At 34.8% G+C, this 20,778-nt stretch overlaps 1 protein-coding gene across 6 annotated transcripts in view; it reads left to right on the top strand.

The window, feature by feature from the left end:
* Positions 1-16,603, top strand: part of LOC142340946 (uncharacterized) — a 193,822-nt gene extending 177,219 nt beyond the window's left edge. For 4 of the 6 annotated variants that reach the window (XM_075391730.1, XM_075391738.1, XM_075391748.1 and 1 more), the window contains exon 7: positions 15,620-16,602. In XM_075391730.1, the coding sequence (XP_075247845.1) occupies positions 15,620-15,937 (318 nt within the window). In that variant the 3' untranslated portion in view covers positions 15,938-16,602. Of the gene's footprint in view, positions 1-15,619 lie in introns of all 6 variants that reach the window. The other 2 variants (XM_075391766.1, XM_075391768.1) reach the window with 1 other exon arrangement.
* The last annotated feature ends 4,175 nt before the right edge of the window (positions 16,604-20,778 follow it).

Here is a 20,778-nt window from a genome sequence, read left to right as displayed (position 1 = left end):
CAATTTGATCGAACGTAATCTTCGTAATATTCCTTCGCTTTGAGTTGATCCCAGAAATCTGAAATATTTGTTCTAGCACTAATAATCTAAGCGTTTCTGGAGATCACGACAAAAGTTTTTTTACAGACGCGCGGAAACAAGTACTAAAGAAATTCATTGCGGATAATGATCAAAAATTAAGTGACTGGGTTTTAAGGATGAGTTTGTTTTTAATCTGCTTTATTTCTAAAAACAAGTTTTCCAAAATGATATTATAGAGTCAAAACTTGAAAAAGAGTATTTCAGTATTGAAAATCATTCATTCTTGAAAATAAAATGTAAGGAGCATTAAGATAAAGACGATATAAGAACTAAGTTTAAATGTAAATTTAATGTATTCAGAACAATTTTTTGGGAAACTCCCAATTTCAAAAGAGCAATGGAAATATATCAAATTTAGATTTTACTCAAATATGCGAAAGGAAGTTGATTGCAAAGCTGAAAGAAGATCACCTGCTTGACCTGAGCTGGAAAGAGAAATGCCAACCGTTTGACGCAACTGTTCTGATCGTCTTGGATTTCACAATGGCGAAGAAATTGCTCCTGAAGACGTTTTCCTTCGAATTTAAGGCAACTGAATTCAATGTCAGACCAGACAGCAGGAAAGAACTACACAAGGTTTTTATAGGCTACCAACTTGAAAATCCATCGGATATGTTTTTATAACTTGCTGGGCATTAAAAGGTGAATTGTTCTTTGGACCGTTTGCAGTTCGCTATTAATGGCTGTATAAATGAAAAGATTGTCGCTGATGCTTTGAAAGATATTTAACTCCTATTTTCAGGAAAGTTAACAGTCTTAGTCCTGAAAACTTTTTATTGTTTTTAGTTACTCCCAAAATAGCCGAAATTGACAGACCCTTAAGAAACGAAAAAAATGAATATTACTTTGCTTTCCCAAAACAAAATCAGTGTCTTTATACAATATTTGCCCTTTATACAATATAAAATTTGAGATTTTGATGCCAATCCGGGCGCAACTCATACAGAGAACTTGAAAACAATTGACTTTTATTCCAAAGAAAAGAGTTGGACAGAAAGTTCTCCTATGTATTGTTCCCTGAAAAAATGATGCTTTAATAATAAAAAAGACTAAAATTTTTTTGACTACTCTTGTTCAAGTGTCTTTCATAGCTATTAACAAAACATGGTTAAGTGAACAAAATATATATTTCAAAATCTTTATGCAGAAGTCATCACTTTATTCCCAATCCGTGGTGCTCATCAGTAACTAAACTGGATAAAAGGGAGGTGGAGGCATACGACCACCAATGCGGTTTTCAATCAAAAAGAAAGGACTAAGTTTCTTTTGAGTCATGGTGGATAGAAATATCTGAGCCTCTGATAGAAAATTTATTGCTAAGTGTGCCAATTTGGTCGAACGTAATCTTCGTAATATTTCTTCGCTTTGAGTTGACCCCAGAAATCTGAAATATTAGTTCTAGCACTAATAATCTAAGCGTTTCTGGAGATCACGACAAAACTTTTTTTACAGACGCTCGGAAACAAGTACTAAAGAACTTCATTGCGGATAAAGAACAAAAATTAAGTGACTGGGTTTTAAGGATGAATTTGTTTTTATTCTGCTTTGTTCCTAAAAACAAGTTTTCCAAAATGATATTTTAGAGTCAAAATTTGAAAAAGAGTATTTCAGTATTGAAAATCATTCATCCTTGAAAATAAAATGTAAGGAGCATTAAGATAAATACGATATAAGAACTAAGTTTAAATGTAAATTTAATGTATTCAGAACAATTTTTTGAGAAACTCCCAATTTCAAAAGAGCAATGGAAATGTATCAAATTTAGATTTTACTCAGATATGCGAAAGGAAGATGATTGCAAAGCTGAAAGAAGATCACCTGCTTGACCTGAGCTGGAAAGAGAAATGCCAACCGTTTGACGCAACTGTTCTGATCGTCTTGGATTTCACAATGGCGAAGAATCTGCTCCTGAAGACGTTTTCCTTCGAATTTAAGGCAACTGAATTCAATGTCAGACCAGACAGCTGGAAAGGACTACACAAGGCTCTTTATATGCTACCAACTTAAAAATCCATCGGATATGTTTTTATAACTTGCTGGGCAATAAAAGGTGAATTGTTCTTTGGACCATTTGCAGTTCGCTATTAATGGCTGTATAAATGAAAAGATTGTCGCTGATGCTTTGAAAGATATTTAACTCCTATTTTCAGGAAAGGTAACAGTCTTAGTCCTGAAAACTTTTTATTGTTTTTAGTTACTCCCAAAATAGCCGAAATTGACAGACCCTTAAGAAACGAAAAAAATGAATGTTACTTTGCTTTCCCAAAACAAAATCAGTGTGTTTATACAGTATTTGCCCTTTATACAATATAAAATTTGAGATTTTGATGCCAATCCGGGCGCAACTCATACAGAGAACTTGAAAACAATTGACTTTTATTCCAAAGAAAAGAGTTGGACAGAAAGTTCTTTTATGTATTGTTCCCTGAAAAGTTGATGCTTTAATAATAAGAAAGACTAAAAATTTTTTGACTACTCTTGTTCAAGTGTCTTTCATAGCTATTAACAAAACATGGTTAACTGAACAAAATCTAAATTTCAAAATCTTTATGCAGAAGTCATCACTTTATTCCCAATCCGTGGTGCTCATCAGTAACTAAACTGGAAAAAAGGGAGGTGGAGGGATACGACCACCAATGCGGTTTTCAATCAAAAAGAAAGGACTAAGTTTCTTTTGAGTCATGGTGGATAGAAATATCCAAGCCTCTGAATTCACAGCTTAGAAGATAAAAGTGTTATTGTCCTATAATCCTAAAAACTATTGATAATCTTTGGTTACTCATAAAATAGCGAAAATTGACAGAACTTTAAGATATGAAAAAAAAATAATTATCACTTTACTTTCCCAAAACGAAATCAGTGTCTTTATACATTATTTGCCCTAACAGGAAAAATTCTTAAAACCTTTTCGTTCAACAATCTTTACGCAAATTGATCTTAACAATGTATTTGGTTCTAACATTTTTATACAAAAACATTTAATATATGCAACATTTCCAGATTTTTTAAAATTTTTTGAGAAGAGATAGGGAATAGCGTCTTGTAGACGGAATAGTTTTTATGAGATTAGAATAGAATAGTTTCTATGTTAGGCCCACTCGTTTATTTCTTTATTCAAATAAATTTATGTAATTGTATGGAGGGAAGAACTCTAATGTTTTACAATATACAGATGATACAGCAATTTTACTTCATGATCAAATGAACAGTGTTTATAAGTTATGACAGATTAATTACGAAGGAAAACATAAATCAGGGCTTTGAAAGGTTGGCAACAAAAATGAAAGGCTAGCAACTGTCAATTGCCTGGAATTCAAAAGTTTCTCACTAAAATTGAGTGATGAAAGCTGGCGTTTTGATGTTATTCTTAACTTGCAGTTTATCTTTTCTAAATTAATTCTCTTGTCTATTTTTGAAGAGGTAGAAAACTTTGATTAAAATTTAGGCGGGCAATTTGTTGAGCAATCACCTCATTCGAAGTAAAATCGGAAAAATATGTAAGATTAGCGGTGAAAAGTTGTTTTTGTTTTTACCGCAAATTTTGTACAGAATTTTGCGTTGAAATCTGTTGAAATTATGTAGATTCACGCTTTTGTAAGCGGTGAACTTACAAGAAAACACCGCATTTCACCGCCCTTACAATGTGTCGAACCTCTCACCTCCTGCATGTCATGCACTCCTTCTTCCACTGCGCAATCTCTCACTAACTTCTAGTATTTTTTGTTTTGATCAGATCCATTCTACCTTCTGCGCTGTGAATTTTTGTAAGAGTTGCGATTTTTAGCGCTGAAATTACATATTTTAGCGGTAAAAGGAAGTGATTTTTCGTGAGTTCACCGCTTACTCTAGTGGTGAAACTACATAAATTCACAACTTAGAAGATAAAGGTGTTATTGTCCTAAAATCCTAAAAACTATTGATAATTTTTGGTTACTCATAAAATAGCGAAAATTGACAGAACTTTAAGATATGAAAAAAATAATTATCACTTTATTTTCCCAAAACGAAATCAGTGTCTTTATACATTATTTGCCCTAACAGGAAAAATTTTTAAAACCTTTTCGTTCAACAATCTTTACGCAAAATGATCTTAACAATGTATTTGGTTCTAACATTTTTATACAAAAACATTTAATTTATGCGACATTTCCAGATTTTTTAAAATTTTTTGAGAAGAGATAGGGAATAGCGTCTTGTAGACGGAATAGTTTTTATGAGATTAGAATAGAATAGTTTCTATGTTAGGCCCACTCGTTTATTTCTTTATTCAAATAAATTTATGTAATTTTATGGAGGGAAGAACTCTAATGTTTTACAATATACAGATGATACAGCAATTTTACTTCATGATCAAATGAACAGTGTATAAAAGTTATGACAGATAAAATACGAAGGAAAACAGAAATAAAGGTTTTGAAAGTTCGGCAACAAAAATGAAAAGTTAGCAACTGTCAATTGCCTGGGATTCAAACGTTTCTCACTGAAATTTACTGATGAAAGCTGGTTTTTTGGTGTTTTTCTTGACATGGAGTTTATCTAATCAATTCATTTGGTATGCTATCAAACACCTCTAGGGGCTAACTTAAAAAATCTTAAGTCGATTGTTTTATTGCTTTTTGAGTATTGTGCTATTTTCAATTTTTACCGTCTCACTTAATTGAGAGATTAAACATTTAAATTTAAATCAATTTAAATGGGGCATAAAAATTTGGTTTTCTTTGTTCGAGCTTAAATTTACACTGTTCATAATAAATTTCTTGACAAAAAATCCTTCACGAAGATTTTCATATAGGCAAAACATCGGTAACTAAATGTTTTGACATTACTCAACAACCAAACACACGACGACAAAAAAGCTCAACAAGAAAATGAGAAACTTTGAAATATACTCAAATATGCTTACACAAAACCTTTCTCCCGCAATGCAATGTTAGTCAAAATGGAGTCACGGTTCAATCACAGGAAATTGTTTTCGTAAACTGAAAGAAATTCAGAAAAGATTGAAAATAAGTTAATAGAAGAGGGGCAAAAGAGACACCTGAGAGTTCCAATGGACAATGGAGATTGCAGGCTTTGAAAGTTCAAAATTTCATGAGAATCGGAAACCGAACCTTATTGATCGTCGAGTTGTGCGCAGGAAAAATATGGTGTTTTTGATTTTATAACATGTAACTTTAACTTCGTGGTTATTCCTATTAACATGCTTGAGATCAAAATCTTTCAGAATTGGCGCATATAGTCACCTTAGGCGATCTACGGATCTTTTTTACAATTATTTCTCTTGCCGGAATTTAGCGGGAAATTTTTTGACCAACCACCCGGGTCGAAGAAAAATCGGAAAAATTTGCAAGATAAGCGGCGAAAAGTTTTTTTTTTCACCACAAGTTTCGTACATAATTTTGCGTTGAAATGCGGTAAAATTTTGTAGATTCACTCTATTGAAGCGGTGAACTAACAAGAAGTCACCGCATTTCACCGCCCTTACAAGGGTTCAAACCTGTCACCTCTTGCATGTCATGCACTTCTTCTTCAACTGCGCAATCTCTCACTAACTTCTAGTATTTTTGTTTTGATCAAATTCATTCTACTTTCTGCGCGGTGAATTTTTTGCAAGATTTGCGAATTTTAACGGTGAGATTACATATTTTAGCGGTGAAATGTGGTGATTTTTTTAAGTTCAGCGCTTACTCTAGTGGTGAAATTACATAATTTCACCGCTTAGAAAAAGTGTCAAAAAGATGTAAGATAAAGGTGTAATTTTAGGGGGGAGGGAGGCTTAAATCTCACAATTCCTCCCTTACTCCGCATTAATTTCACCGCATTCACCGCTTATCTTACAAAATTTTCCATTGGCTGGCGGTGACAGCTCGACCCGGGCAGAATTGATCTGAACTGCAAGTGTTCGTCGATATGTTGAGTATTGAGCAAAATAACATTTTGGAAGAACTTTTTATCGTTCATAATCTTACGCTATACATAAGGGGTGTGTTCTGCTTTTCATCTTTCATTCCTGCTAAAAAACTAACGCTGGAACTATTCAGAACAGATTTTCTATGATTCTTTTGCATGGGTGTGAGCAAACTAGATATATCTTCTAGTAGAAAACGCCTTTTTTCAGGTGTTTTTTCTTTTTTTTTTGAACTTCGAAAGAGTAATCATAAACGCTCAAGGTAAAATTAAGTATTTAGCTGGGAATTGCTCCAGTCACATATATAAAACTGAATTGGTTGTTATGGCTGTGCCGTTTGATGTTTAATCGGTGTTGATCCAGTGACGTCAATGGAAGAGGAGGCGCATGTTGCTTGTTTGTTGGTTTGTTTGTTAAGAGATGCTTTGCGTCTGATTGCATCTATTTTTGTACTTTTCCTCTGATCAATAAATCCACTTATCTACATGTCTCTTTACTCTGAATATCTGATAGTTGGAACAGGAGAATATGGGAGTGATATACGTAGTTCTCATTTTCATTGATATATGATTTACTTTTCTACCTATTCAATTTTTTATATCTTGCTGTAACTAGACAAATTTCAATTTTTATTCTGTTTGGCGGAAAAAAATACAAGCAGTTCAAATCTTGCAGCCGACTTGATTTGTAATTGCCTAATCGATCTTTAGTTATATTTTGACTAACTGTAGTTTCTTCGTGGCTCTTCATTTTATGAGCTAATTTTTGAAAAAAGGAAAATGACGATTAAATAAAAAATATTATTGCCTAGTTTCGTCATTGCCAAGATTTATAATAACGAACAATTGGTTTAAATGCTTATACCATTTCTTTGATCTTTTAATGTGCGTACGAGACTGAATATAATTCCTGAATAATTAAGCCCAATCGGAAAAGCAAACAATTATTACTTTTTTCAACTCCGTAATCATTGCTTTTTATTTTCAGCACGGCTCCAATATTCCGTTTTTAATCGTTGATAATCAATCTTTGAATTGCAGTTTTGCTCACTGATGGTTGAAAATGTTGGCCAAATATTTCATGCGTGCAAATTAACAAAGAGTTCTCTGTAGTGACATTTAGTGAAGTCGATACTTCACTTTTCTCTCTCCCTTTGATAAATATAGATTACACACATGGTGTTGCAATTTGAACCCAAGGGGGTATAATGTGATTTAGAGCTATACCTCCTTTTCCATATCTCACTCTCCCTCACATTCCTTTACCCAGTCTAGTTCACAGAAAACACAATCACCACCCACCCTTAACTCTACCTCCCTCCCTCCCCTTCCCTCCCTCCCTCTCTCCGCCATCGCTCCCCCTACTTTATAAACCCCACCTTGCTCTCAGTTTGTTGAACGTTTCATGTTACCATCATACGTGAACAAGTGTATGTCTATGCCCCATATAGGTGCTTGCTTGTGTGTGTGTGCTTGTGCCCGTGAACAAATGGCATTTGATGCTACGAATTCGTTGCTTCCTGGTTTGAAATTCAGTTCTCATTCATACTTTTACCCAAATTAGTTTACCCGTTCTTTGTATTTTCTGTGCTGAGGCATTTGGGGCCATTTAGCCCGCATTTTCCCCGTCGGCTTCGGCTAGCTTCAAATATCAAAACGGAATGTCACAATTTTTATTCAGGAAGTGTTTGTCTTGTTTACATGTGCTTTGGTTTTCTGTTTCTGAGAATCAAATAGACACAATTTTGTGCTTTTTGCGGTTTCGATCCCAAATTACCTTTTACTGCTTGCCATTTGAAGCTGTTTCTGGTTGCGCTTTTCCTGTTGTGAGGGCAATTGACGCCAAGCATTCGAATGCATGAACAAACAAACGAACGCCATCAGTCCACTTTGAATAACAGCGGCTTGGGCATAGGCAAAAACAAACAAAGCGCGCTAACAAATACAGTTATTGACCTACAAATACAGACAACTTGGAAAATTCTGTGATAACTTTTGATGCTTTCAGGGATATCTGATAACACCGTTTTTAATTAAAGGTTTACTTTGTAAGCTTATTTATTTATTCACTTACATGTCCATCGACCGTGGTTGTTCAGCCGTGTCTGGTGAAACGACGTGAAGGTACTAAAGCGTGAACAAGCAAAATGAAGGTTAGTTTAAGGGGATGAAAAGTGTAATTTGAAATAAGAGAGCCTCAATTTTATCCCCAAAATTAGCTACGTGAGCGGATAAGATTTCACCACATAACCCTCTTTTCTCTACTTTTCACTTTTATTACATTCAGGGTCTTACAGCTTGTTGACCTTGTTTTTGAAAGAACTACTTGAAAGCATTTTTAATATGGTGGAATTTACTGTTTATACTTGTATTTTTGCCACTAACACAACCAATTATATATTGTTATATCAATTTCAATCATCTTTTGACCAAAACTTGAGCTAAATTGAAAATTATGAACTGATTTATTTTTGATTGTTTTCTATCGCCTTGATGAAATTTTTGTTTTTGGGGCGGAAAAATGATATTTTTCTATGGCTAACCTCATCAAAATGCAAATTGCATGCACACAGACCTGCAACTTAGTTTTATTATTGCTCTCTCAACTTGAAGTAAATTGCCCGGAATAACTCGGTCTGATTTTTATCATTGTTGGGGTTATTATCTTCCACTTTTTTCACAAATAAGCGAAATTGAACTTGCATTTCCTGTATTGCGATTAGCCGGTGGCTATTTTTGACTTATCCAGATAAATATTGCGTTGAGATTGTTGTCTGCTTTTTGATGTTTACTGGAGATTCGCTTTACGCTATTGTACGTCAAAAGTTTATAAGCTCGAAATCACTGAGTTTGAAATGAAAACTGAATCGAAACAGAGATTTATCTCTTTTGATTTTCAGGTTAGTTTTCCTATACCCTATACCTGCAATTGTCAGTTGAAGAGCTTTTTCAGCCTTTAGTTTTTGCCTGTAGTCTCCTAAATTACTTCGAAGTCTTGTTTTAAGTTAACAAATCTATGTTTAAATTGTTAATGAAAACAAGGAGGCTCGGTAATGTGCGTACGCACATAATGTTCCGACCCCGCTCATCCACATTCTTGACTCAATTGGTTACCAAATGATGAAACGATAGAAAAGTTTCAAAAACATTCATATTGCTCAGTAAACCATAATGGAATACAATAAGGCCACGCTAGGGGGTCGATAAAACTTGTTGTTAATAGGACTACTGTAAAAGACTATAATAAAAATTAAATAACAATTATTAATTACGACTAAAACTCGATGTCTACATTTTTAAAAAGTTATAACAAAATCAACCTTGCATCAGATGAACCCTAAACAAAAAAATAACCTTTACTTCAATAGAAAAGACATGGGAGCTGTTCTCAATTCGACTGGGTTACAGGTCGACAAACAGAGCAAAAAGGTGCGAAGTTAGAAAAACGTCTCTATTTTTGAAAACAATTGATTTCAAAAATGATTATTATCACCGGAAAATAAGTGAAATCACTTAAAAAGTCATTTATATTTGCATATGAAGCAATTGAGACCTGTCATTATCCAGTTTACGTCATACGACTACAAAAAGAAGGACAAATACCGGCAAAACTAAGCTTTGCAGGAAATGGCAGTGAAACCGTTAAAACGGTTGAAACCGAAAACTTGTTACGAAGAGCATTGAAAATGTTCATTTTCGCAATATTTCAAAACCAATGGGACCTCCTATTAGCGTAATAACTTGAAAAGAAAACAAAAGTCCTTAAAAATGTACAAATATATAAAATTCTCAATTATGTTATAGAATTTGTAGTAACAGTATTAACAAAGTCGAGAAACAATTAGTTGGCCCGAAAATCATTATTGTTTTAATTATAGCTTACTAGAAACGGGTATTGACCTACCTGTCATTACAGAGGCTCAGCTACAAATCGACCAAAAAAAATCAATTTACAAAAATGGCGAAGCTCAAAAATGCATTTTTTTTTCAAATGTTTGCAAAATATTTTTTTTTCAAATGTCAAAACGGTCATAAAATTTTAACAAAAAGAGATCAATCAAGATGCAACACTTCAGAAAACCATTTTGGCCTGTCATTAATGAGACTAAGTCACGAGACGACAAAATAACAAAAACAGGCAGAAGCCAAAACTTCACAAACAATATTAAACCACAGTGTTCAAGGTACTACATTCATAAGATGTTATCTGCAAGTGCTGTAAAACATCACTGGTTCTCATTTGAAAATCAATAGGGTTTTCCCTATAAAAGGACTACATAGAAATGACAACAAAAAGAAACAAAAAAAAAGTGAACAGTAGAGAAATCTCGAAAATTTCATATGAAATTAAATGGCCCAAGCAATTGGTCAAAACATATAACCAACCGCAAAAATAATGTTTGAGTCCACAAAAGTAATTGAGACTTCTTTTTAGTGAGATTGAGTTACAGTGTGACAAAATCAAAGCAGAAAGAAAACAGCTGAAAAAGTCTTTTTTTTTTTAAAAGTTAGCTTGAAAGTTACTAAGAGAAATAGCTATATACTGAAATGTTAAAATAGGTTGCTATATGATGTGGGAAAGTACTTGAGAGCAATCATAAACAGGTATATGTCGTATAACAATCAAAAGAAAGGCAAATTTCCGCAAAAAAATCACTAAATTTTTCACGAGAACAGTGTCTCAGCCCAAATGCGCAAAATATTCAATAAAAACAATTTACATATTCGGATACGCCTTTTATGACCCCGTTCATTTTCCCAATTATACTTATCTTCAACTGGATCTGTCAATAATGTGATAATTCGACAACGAAACAAAATGTACGGAAAAAATATGCAATTAAACTAAGAAAATCGAAACTCGTAGTGTCAAAACCAAGAATCCATTAGTTAAATAGAAAACCGTCACAGACATTGATTTATTAACTAACATTAATTGGGTTTTCGCCTGTTTTTAATGAGACTACGCCGAAGCTGAGAGAAATAAGAGAAAATGGTGGCAAAGCTCAGAAATTAGCATTTATTTTCTTAAAACAAATGAATTCAAAGTTATAAGAGACATTAGGTAACAACTGAAAGCATTGTCTGCTTCAAATATACTTCCTAATAAGCCATTCCGATCACTGATTGGGGCTATTGTGTCATTGGACTACAAAAAGTTTTAAAAAATGTATAGAAAACATAAGAAATCCACAAAAATTTTACGAAAGCAATTGGTCAGAGCCATAAAAAACACGAGCTCTACTCTAGAACCCTAAAACATGGTCGTTAGTCTTAAGTTTTTGTAAATTGTGTCTCTCGATAAAAGAGCCCTTATTTGAGATTCTTGTCAGCAAGATGCATAAGAAACTATATGCGGAATTTTTTTTAAAAAAGGCCCCGCCCCATGAAAATCTAAAGTTTTTTACCGTATGGATCCACGGTGAGATCAATATCAGCCCTGATATTGCTGCGCGACTAAGAAGACATTCAATTGTTCAAATGGTTGTAAAATAGATCAATTTTTAAACAAAATTTTTCAGTATATCCAAAATAAAAAATGCGTTTCGTTTAACTATCGTGATTAAATTTGCAAAAATCTGGCAAAATTATGATTTCTGAAGACTCTTAAAACCAGCAGGAGTGAAACTAGCTCTCTCTTCAAGCTTGTGATGAATATGGCTGCAGTTTTAAGGTGTCTACTTTCATTAAATGCAGTGAAAGCGGGCCAAAAATGCATATTTGGTCCCATTTTTGACCAAAAAAGTCTGATTTTTGAAAAATTTTTCATAAATTTTAGCCAAAAAGCTCTGATCGAACAATTCAGCAACCCCCTATATCTTTTAGGATAAGATCAATTCCAATACGGTTAACAATTTCAAGATATTTTAGCAAAATTAACAAAATTTTGGTCAAAAATTACGGAAAATGTGAACAAAAACAATGGAATTCACTACTTTTCTCCAAGTTTAAAACTCGATAACCTCCTGTAAAAAAAAAATCAAAAAAATCTCTTTAATTCCATATTCTATGCTGGAAGGGCTTTCTAATGATACCACTTACAACTCTCTGCAATGAATATATCGATCGGCCAAAATTGACTGAACAGAAAAAACCCAGTTGAGTAAATAGTTCCTCCACCCACTAAAAGTGGGGTCGGAACAATTACAGAATAAGTGAATGATAAAAATGATCATTTAATCCCCTAACTAATAGGATGGAGCAAAAATGAACCTAAATTTGAGATACAAGTGTATGTGAAAAATACCAATATATCTTTTGCAAAACCTGACAATTGTTTGGAAGTGAACATTTGAAATATTTGATTGTATTAACCATAGGAGGTTGCGAATAGCAAATGTTACAAAACCTATCAAGCGTGAAAGATCTAAACGAGGCGGTTCCGAAGTTCTTTAGGGCGCCAAGTTTTGATATTGTCTCAAATTCCGCACGGTTCGTTAATTGGTTGAACTTTGACTCACGGTATCGTTGTCACAATAGATATCATCCTCAAAGTTAATTTTTTTTTGAAAAATTTTCTGTTTTTATTGCAGTGCAGCATTTTATTCTTAACTTTTTTAGGTCAGATTTATTCTTCATTTGACCGTTTAGTAGTTTATTGAAGGTGTTTGAACTGCTCTTTGCTTTTAAAGAGTCCCCTCAAAAGTCAATAGCATCACAAGTAGGTGCTAAAAATGCGCTTTATTTTTTAAGTATTTGTAGTTTTGCAGTTGACTGTTTACAGGCAGAGGCGTGTCAAAGATTTCCTAAGCTCTGAGATCCACAGCAGTTTTAACATTTCTTCAAAATTGATTTATGTTCTGTTATTATCTATTTTTGCGTTTTTCGTCTCAGCTGGCAGAGTCAGATCTGAGAACTTGGACTTCTATTTTTATGGTTCTGAAAGTGCATCAATTTTGAAGTGAAATTTTCCCATGAAATGAGCTGGAGCTCTATTTAATGCGGCTGGAAATATTTGGGCAGAAAAATAATTGTACCACGGCACTTTTGGTCTCTCAAAAACTGTCAACAATATGCAATGCCCCGAGTTTTGACAGATTGTATTAACAAGCCGAAGATAAAAAAAATAAAAATATGAGTTTTACGCTGTTCAGTACCAGCAGCCAGATTTCTTAACATTTGAACCTACAAATCTGCAGCATAAAACGAATTTAACCCTAGTCGTCTAGTCAAACTAACTGATTCAGGAATAGCTTCACTTTTTAACACTAAATTTTTAGAATTTATGGACTCCTTAACACTGAATATAAGAAATTAAAAACGTTTTTGAAATCTGAACTTGAGAATAAGCTGTGTAAATGAAACTTGGTCTTTCAGTTGACTCTGCAAGTAAGAAAATCGTCTAGCAATTGTTTCACCAAATTAATTTAACGTTCTAACAGAATTCAGGCAAAAAGAGTGGTTTAAAAAACAAGAAAATTGAATTTCTTAAGAATTAGAGAATAACTGAGGTATGAAACAGCAACAAAATTTCTCGTATATCCCATTGACAAAGACATCAAAATGGCAAATTAAGATAAGCACCATGATATATAGCGATTTCTTCGGGCAAAGTAAAAATAGATTATAGTAAATAAAAGAAACAAAGTTTTACATCTGTATCAAGAACAGTTAGACAGTTGGTTAAATTTTTAATATTTTTAATAAGTTTAAGGATAGCAACTTTTGTTCTTGAAAGCAAGTACGTTCATTACTCTAAAAAGGCTGTAGAGTAGGCCAATCGTGACGCTGCCATTTTTTTACTGCATACAATTGTGAGGAAGAGCAGTCCGCAAAACTTTTATCCAAGGTGTTTTTCTGGTAAGACGTTTAGAAAATTTGAATTTTTCCGTTGGGGGTTCTGCTTACAATTAGATTTTCAATTTCTCGCATTATAAATCAAAATCCCTTATATAATGCCTCTGTTCATCTAATCAGATGGGAAAACGGATTAGATTCATTCTAGGGGGAATTGTGATGTACCGAGAAGAAGCTATTTTCTGAAAGTCAAAACGAACTTTGCTATTAACAAAGTCTGTTTTAACTGAAGCTGGTGATGTAGTATCGAAAACATTTTGTCCCGTTCGAAGCCTATCATTACCTCAATTTGCTCACGCGACAAGTTTATCGGTGCGAATAACCATAATGCTGTGTGATCTATTCGATCTACCCACAATTATTGATCATAAACCAACTCACTGATCTTCCCAGTAGATATCAATGAAAAATTTTCAGGTTGGGAGAACAATATATTAATTGCAAAATAGTATTAGCTTGCCATATAAGGCAAGGGGAATAGTTGGTTCATACTTAAGTTGTAAATTAATCCATTGCAGTTAATCTATATCTAGATGGATCTGTAAATCTTAATACTGATACGAACTATAAATGCCTGCCAATTTGTTAGATTAAGGCCATTTTGAATTCGAAAATTTCAATTATAAGTTTCTTGTGCTTGAGACCACGGCAGGAATATTTGCCTGTCACGATTCGATGTCGCCTCTGCTTTGATATGTAGATCGGCAAGTTGACATCAGATGCACACAAGAACTTTTTAATTGTTCTTGAACGCAGTTCATAGCAATTATTGTAAACGTGTGTGTCTTTTTTTATGCAAAATTTTCGCTTGACGGTTTTGACTTTTCGAGTGACTTTTACGCCCTTGACTTTTTGCATTTCGCGTGATCTAAAATTCTCTCTCAATAACAATTTCAAGCAGCTGAACTCAATTGGCGGCAATTTAATACTAAAAGTCAAATAAAAAGTGCGCCGAAACTGGTGTCATTTTTTTACTTTAAATCTTAATAGTGGTATATGTTAACCTCTAATATGTTTATTTGAAGCCCACTATAGAACTTCTTAGTCCCATTTAGGCTACCCCTCCCCCCTCCCCCCCGACTGAAGCAGGCTGCAATTGATTAGAGCTCCCACTAGTCGTTCAAGAGCAATTCTTCCGACGTTTAGTCGGTTATGTTTAATACTTCGGTTCTTGATTTACGTCAGCTTTTGTGTGAAAGTATGAGCAACTTTAAGCTGAAGGAAATTAGATGAAAATACTCAAATTAACACCAAATCTTGTACAAAACGAATGAGTCCTGCACTATAACGTACCGACTAGCGAACTCCTCAAAAGTAAGGATTCTGGCAGCTAGCTCCTGTATTTGTTCAAGATAATCGTTGACCTTGTAGGCTTTTGCATCGTAGGATACAGTTTTCAACTACGGAATTTTTTATCAAAGAAAAGTATCCCTTTGGCGTAAACACAAATTTCAAGATAATTCTCCTCAATTGTCTATTGCGCACATCTGCCATCCCGGTGCCCTTGTTTGAAAAGGTTTCATTTGAAACATATGCGAATTCAGATCGCAAATGCTTGTTTTAACGCAAAAATGAGTAAGAAAAAGGCAAGTTATGCTGAAATTAATATAATGGAATCAAAGTCGTACAGTTTTGATTCAATTTTTTTGCTTCACCCTTAAATTTATTGATAGTATTATAATACTATCATCAGGTCTGGTGATATCACTCAGAAGGTCCAACATCCAATCACTTGGAAAATGAAATAGTTTTAGACAGCTGGATTCGTACTTGAAGCAGAAATGAAACAATTTAGACATAACATAGTAGCCAATTTGTTTGTTTGTTGCTTCAGAGACTGAGAAGTGGTGCCACTGTGAGTGCGCGACGTCTCTCTGCCACCCTATGGACGACTACAACCAGCGCAACAGGGATGCCAACCCTTGTGGGGGAGGCGGGCTCAGAGCCCTGTGTGAAGAAAAACAGGCCGCCCCCACTCCATGGTTTAGATGGACAGTCGGGGGTGTCTGGAGGAGCAGGGGGCAGGAGGAGGAGCTCACTCACTAAGGGCTTCTTATTACAGTCCCCTCAGTCACAGGCACACGGACAATCGAATTCAGCAACCACCCCTCAATCCGCTCACGGTTGGTTATGCAAACAGTTATTACGATAGCTAATCTAATATGATATGATGTCTTGAGTAATGATCATTTACCGTGGACAAAAAGTGAAATATACCAAATGCTTTTAACAGGCATGACATGAGTTTTTTAAACTGAAAATAGCCGTTATCCAGTTTGCACGACATTTTTGTTTGGATCTTAATAACAGGCCAAAAAATAGATTTAACGTGTTCGCTTTTAAATTGGTTGCTGCAATAGAATCCCACTTTTACGCCTTTGGTTTCCATAATATTACTATAATTTTCCTCTTCGTATTTCATCAGCTCAATTGCACATGTCAATCCATCTTTGAACTAAACTTTCCGGGAATAACTTATCAATAGAGATGAAGCATACGAATTGAATTAAATATATACTGATTGATTTAACTGGATCGCGTACTGAGAAGACAAATCTCCCTTCAACCTTTTGCGCTGTTATTTAATTGTTCTTACATCGAATCAAAAGTATGATTCAGAACTCGGACTCAATTTCAACGCTTTATCAGCTATTCTACTATCAAAACAATAACAATCATTTTAACGAACCAATCTTGACACAATGGAAAAATCCAATATCTAGTAGATGTAAAGATGCGTGCAAACTTAGGCATCATTGATAGTTAAAATCTCTAACCAGATTTTTTGAAAAATTAGGGTACCCTTATTATTGATGAATTACTGGATCTTGAAAAGATCTAGTGTAACTAAGGCGGGTAAAAATTACACAACCTTTAATTTTATGATCAAAAAGTATTGATTCCCAGGTTGAGGTCCAGACCCAAATTGAGCTATGAGAAGACCCACTCGAACGCACTCCCGTGTCTTCCCAGACCGAAATTACAGGTTCTGGACAGCGGTTCGAGCGCTCAATAGTGTGGACCATGGTCTGTTTTAGGTCTGATTAGAGGTTAATTCGGTCTGGAATGTCTTATCAGAGGTCACTTTAGTCTGGAAGATCTGATCAGAGGCGGATTCGAGCGCAGTTGAGTCTAATCAGAGGCCGTTTAGAGCGCACTTGAGTCTTATCAGAGGCCATCTCGAGCGCACTTTAGTCTGATCAGTTTTGCATTTTTCTAATGAGTAGATTGTAATGGCTATGCCACGAGCCAGAAAAAGGTATCTGTTCTGACCAGAGGCGCATTTGGAGTCCCTTGCTTTCGATCAGAACGATCAGAACAAAAGATTTCAACCGCTAACAAGTGGTCGGTCGCTTAGTAAATAGGAATAGCAACCGTTGATTCAAACGTTTCTTATAAATACTACCAAACTTCATCTATGGTGCCGGCGATCTTAAGCAATGGTGAGCAAAAATTTCAATTGAAAAATTTCTTTATGACATTTTCTTTACAAAAACACTTTTGATTTTAAATTGATTTCACTGAATTTTCTACTGCAGACACCAGTTTTTATGAAATGCATATTTTAACGGTAGTTAAAGTCTCGTGCGTGTTTAAGTAGTCTCTGATCAAAGGTCAGTTTGCTCTGAAAGGTCTGATCATAGTCTGCTTAGTCTGGACAAAGGACTGAGTTTGAGTCCGATCATAAGCGCACTGTAGTCTGGACTATTGTCTGGGTACGGTGTGATCAGAAGCCATCTTGGTCTCGAAAGTCTGATCAGAGGTCTTATCAGTCTGTATAGTCTGATAATAGCTCAATTTGGGTCTGGATCTCAACCTAGGTTGAAAAATCACTGGAGTTCAATTGGGCTCCTCTTTTTTTGTAAAAATAGAATTAATGTTTAGTGGAGCGAGTTTTGGTGTAAAAAATAAAAATGAGGACACATTTCGTTGCCACAATTGTTGAAATAAAACTGATTTGTCAACCTGAAACGTGCTTTTAAATGAGATGCGATGATCAATACTGAAACTTTCGTTTGTTTTTGTAGCCACTTTTGAGGGTTTTTTCGCTGTTCAAGGAAATAAAGTATTATATTTTCTCTCATGTGATGGAATCCGGAACAATGTCAGATTAACATGATAGCCTAATTTTTGAGATAAACTTAATATATGGAATTTTATGCACTAAATTTTATATAAATTTTTAGGGCCACATGACAGAAAAGATTAAGCGTGAGTATAGTGAGTGGTCGCCCTATTTGAAGCTGAATTGAACTAAATTGTCAACTGACAAAAAGTGTTCAATTCGAACAAGGGCCACTGAATTATCCCAACAAATTGATCAGCTTTCCGATTCAAAAGTGAAACAAATTCCTCAAAAATTACTTGAATTACTTAAAGAATAGGTCGGAGAACAGAGTTACAGATATCGAATGCAGGATATCAGAGCAAGAGAGCTATAGTTCCAGGGATTTGCTCGGTGATACAAAATGCATCCGTGATTACTGATATTGGTCCATGGAGGCAGATGGCGGTCTTCTTTGAACAAAATATGAACTACCGCTGTGACCCGGTGAAACACAAGAACTGCCATCCGATTGGAAACTTTCTAAATGAGTGCAAAAAACGGTTACCGTTGAGTTTTTATGCTTTCATGATAACAATGAGCTTTATTATTGGAGAGATATTCTAGAAAAGAGACCAAATAGAAATAATCGGCCTCCCATGTATGTAAATGAACGTCTTTCCAAGCTCAACTCAGATATTTGTATGCTGAATCAAATGGCCTCATTAGCAGTACGCAAAACTACCAGGAACGGTAGAATACAGTATTTTCGAGTAATTTATGCTTCAAGCGGTGACAAGTTGCAACATTAGGCACCAAAAAGCGCCAAAAACAAACCACTGTGGCGTCATCCAGTGACAAGCTTCAAAATCTTCTCAAGCGTGTTCGAGATGATAGTTGAAAGGCCGAAAGAAAAGAAACAGACCCCGGTCGAGGTTTTGCGATAAATTTTCGTAAGAAATGCGGTGAAAAAAAAATTTTCACCGCGTATTTATTACATCTTTTTGCGGTGAATGCGGTGAATCGCGGTGAATTATTCATTTTCACCGCGTTCTCACTAATCTTACAAAAAAGAATCGTCCCCACCCGGGTTCGAACCTCTCACCTCCTGCACGCCCTCAACTGCTTATTCCTCTGCGCCAACTCTCACTTGCTTCGTTGATATTTGTTGTGAATTTAAATCAGATTGATTAAACATTGGAAAGCAAATGCATTGAATTTTTGTAAGAAATGCGGTGAATTTCGCGGTGAATTTTTGTAAGAAATGCGGTGAAATGTGGTGAATTATTTTTTTTCACCGCATTCACCGCTTTCACCGCATTTCTTACATTAATTTACCAGACGCGTCGATGCGGTGAATTTTTGTAAGAAATGCGGTGAATTTTGCGGTGAATTTTTGCAAGAAAAGCTGTGAAATGCGGTGAAATATTTATTTTCACCGCATTCACGGCAATCACCGCATTTCTTACAAAAATTTACCCAAAAACCTCGAGCCGGGGATTGATCGGTCGCTACTGGAATTAATTAGTCCTGAGCTGAAAAAATTAACACAAACAATCATCTAACTAGTTTTTCAAACGCTTGTCGGATAAGTAGTATAGGGCAACGAAATAAAGCTTACATGTTTGATGGATGGTTCACTTTTCTAAGAATATTACCTGTATGCTAATTTCGCATCCCGAAATTTTGATGAATTTCAGATAGAAATAGCAAAATTAATCCTCAAATCGGAAATTATTAGAATTACGGAATCTTGGTTGTCAAAAAAATTCGTGGCAGACAAATTTAAAACTAAATTAGTATAAACACTTTACAGAAATACTACACGCGGAGGAGTAGCACTATACATACTTAGTGAGTTTGAGCCGGAAGGCGTACATATGTCATTAAAAATCAAGTGCTCGACCTTGAAACTGAAAATTAAGCAGAATCCCATGTACATGATTGCGTTCTACAGCTTTCAAGATTAGCCAAGTTCACATTTTTTGATGATCAATTAAGTAAAAATAAGTAAAATTTTTATAAAATCACTAGACGAACATTGAAAAAGAGCAAAAAGGGGCAAATCCGAGTGTCAGCCTGGATACCTTCAATGAGTTTTATTGGCAAGGTTCAATCTCAAAATAAATTATCGATAATCAGTCCCTTTGGACTTCATTTGTGCCCCATATTAAACTATCAATCTTTTTGCGTGAAACGGATCAGACGAAATTAGTTCCTTTCGTGTAGAAATTTATCAAGAAATCAGGGATTTTGTTATATATTACGGAAAATGCTGTGTCATCAACACTTGACGAAACATTATCAATTTTATGTTAAACCTGTAATTCAAATTGTAATCGGATGCACCAGTATGATGATCCCTATTTAAAATTGCAACGAAGAATCCTCAATCAGAGGAAAAATACAATTCTGTTTCCGATCTCTTTAAAGCCTACACTTCAAACGTTTTTGAAGTCAATGCCCTAGTGATGAGCGGATTCAAATCTTGCAAGAATCTTGCAGGATGATTCAAAACTTGCAGGATTCTTGCAAGAATCTTACAAGATATCAATCACGGCAAAAAAATAACTCGGTATTCAAATTTTTCAAAATATTTTTTGCTCATCACGTGGACAAACATCAGAATTTTTTATGCATTTAATGTTGAGTCGCAGTCACTTTAAACTCTCAAACACGAAAGACCAAGTCTAACCAGGACTCAATTTAAAAACCGGTTTCACTACATAGAAGGATAATAAATTTCTATAATATTTTGAAAGCTTGGGATTACCTGGTGGATTTCATAGTATCAGAGTAAATTCCAACAAAATCTTGGAGAGTATTTGCATACTTTTCGCGATAACTACGCTAATAGAAATACTCTACTAACCAGAGTGTTGTTTACATTAAAATGGGAGCAAATACTTAACCTGTTTTTTGGCGTGTTTATGCCATCAAATCCCATG

Source organism: Convolutriloba macropyga, chromosome 1 (genome assembly GCF_964194025.1).
Source record: "Convolutriloba macropyga chromosome 1, txConMacr16.3, whole genome shotgun sequence".
NCBI lineage: Eukaryota > Metazoa > Xenacoelomorpha > Acoela > Convolutidae > Convolutriloba > Convolutriloba macropyga.
The sequence above is the reverse complement of the archived record's forward strand: the minus strand, read 5'-3'. Positions and strand labels throughout refer to the sequence as shown.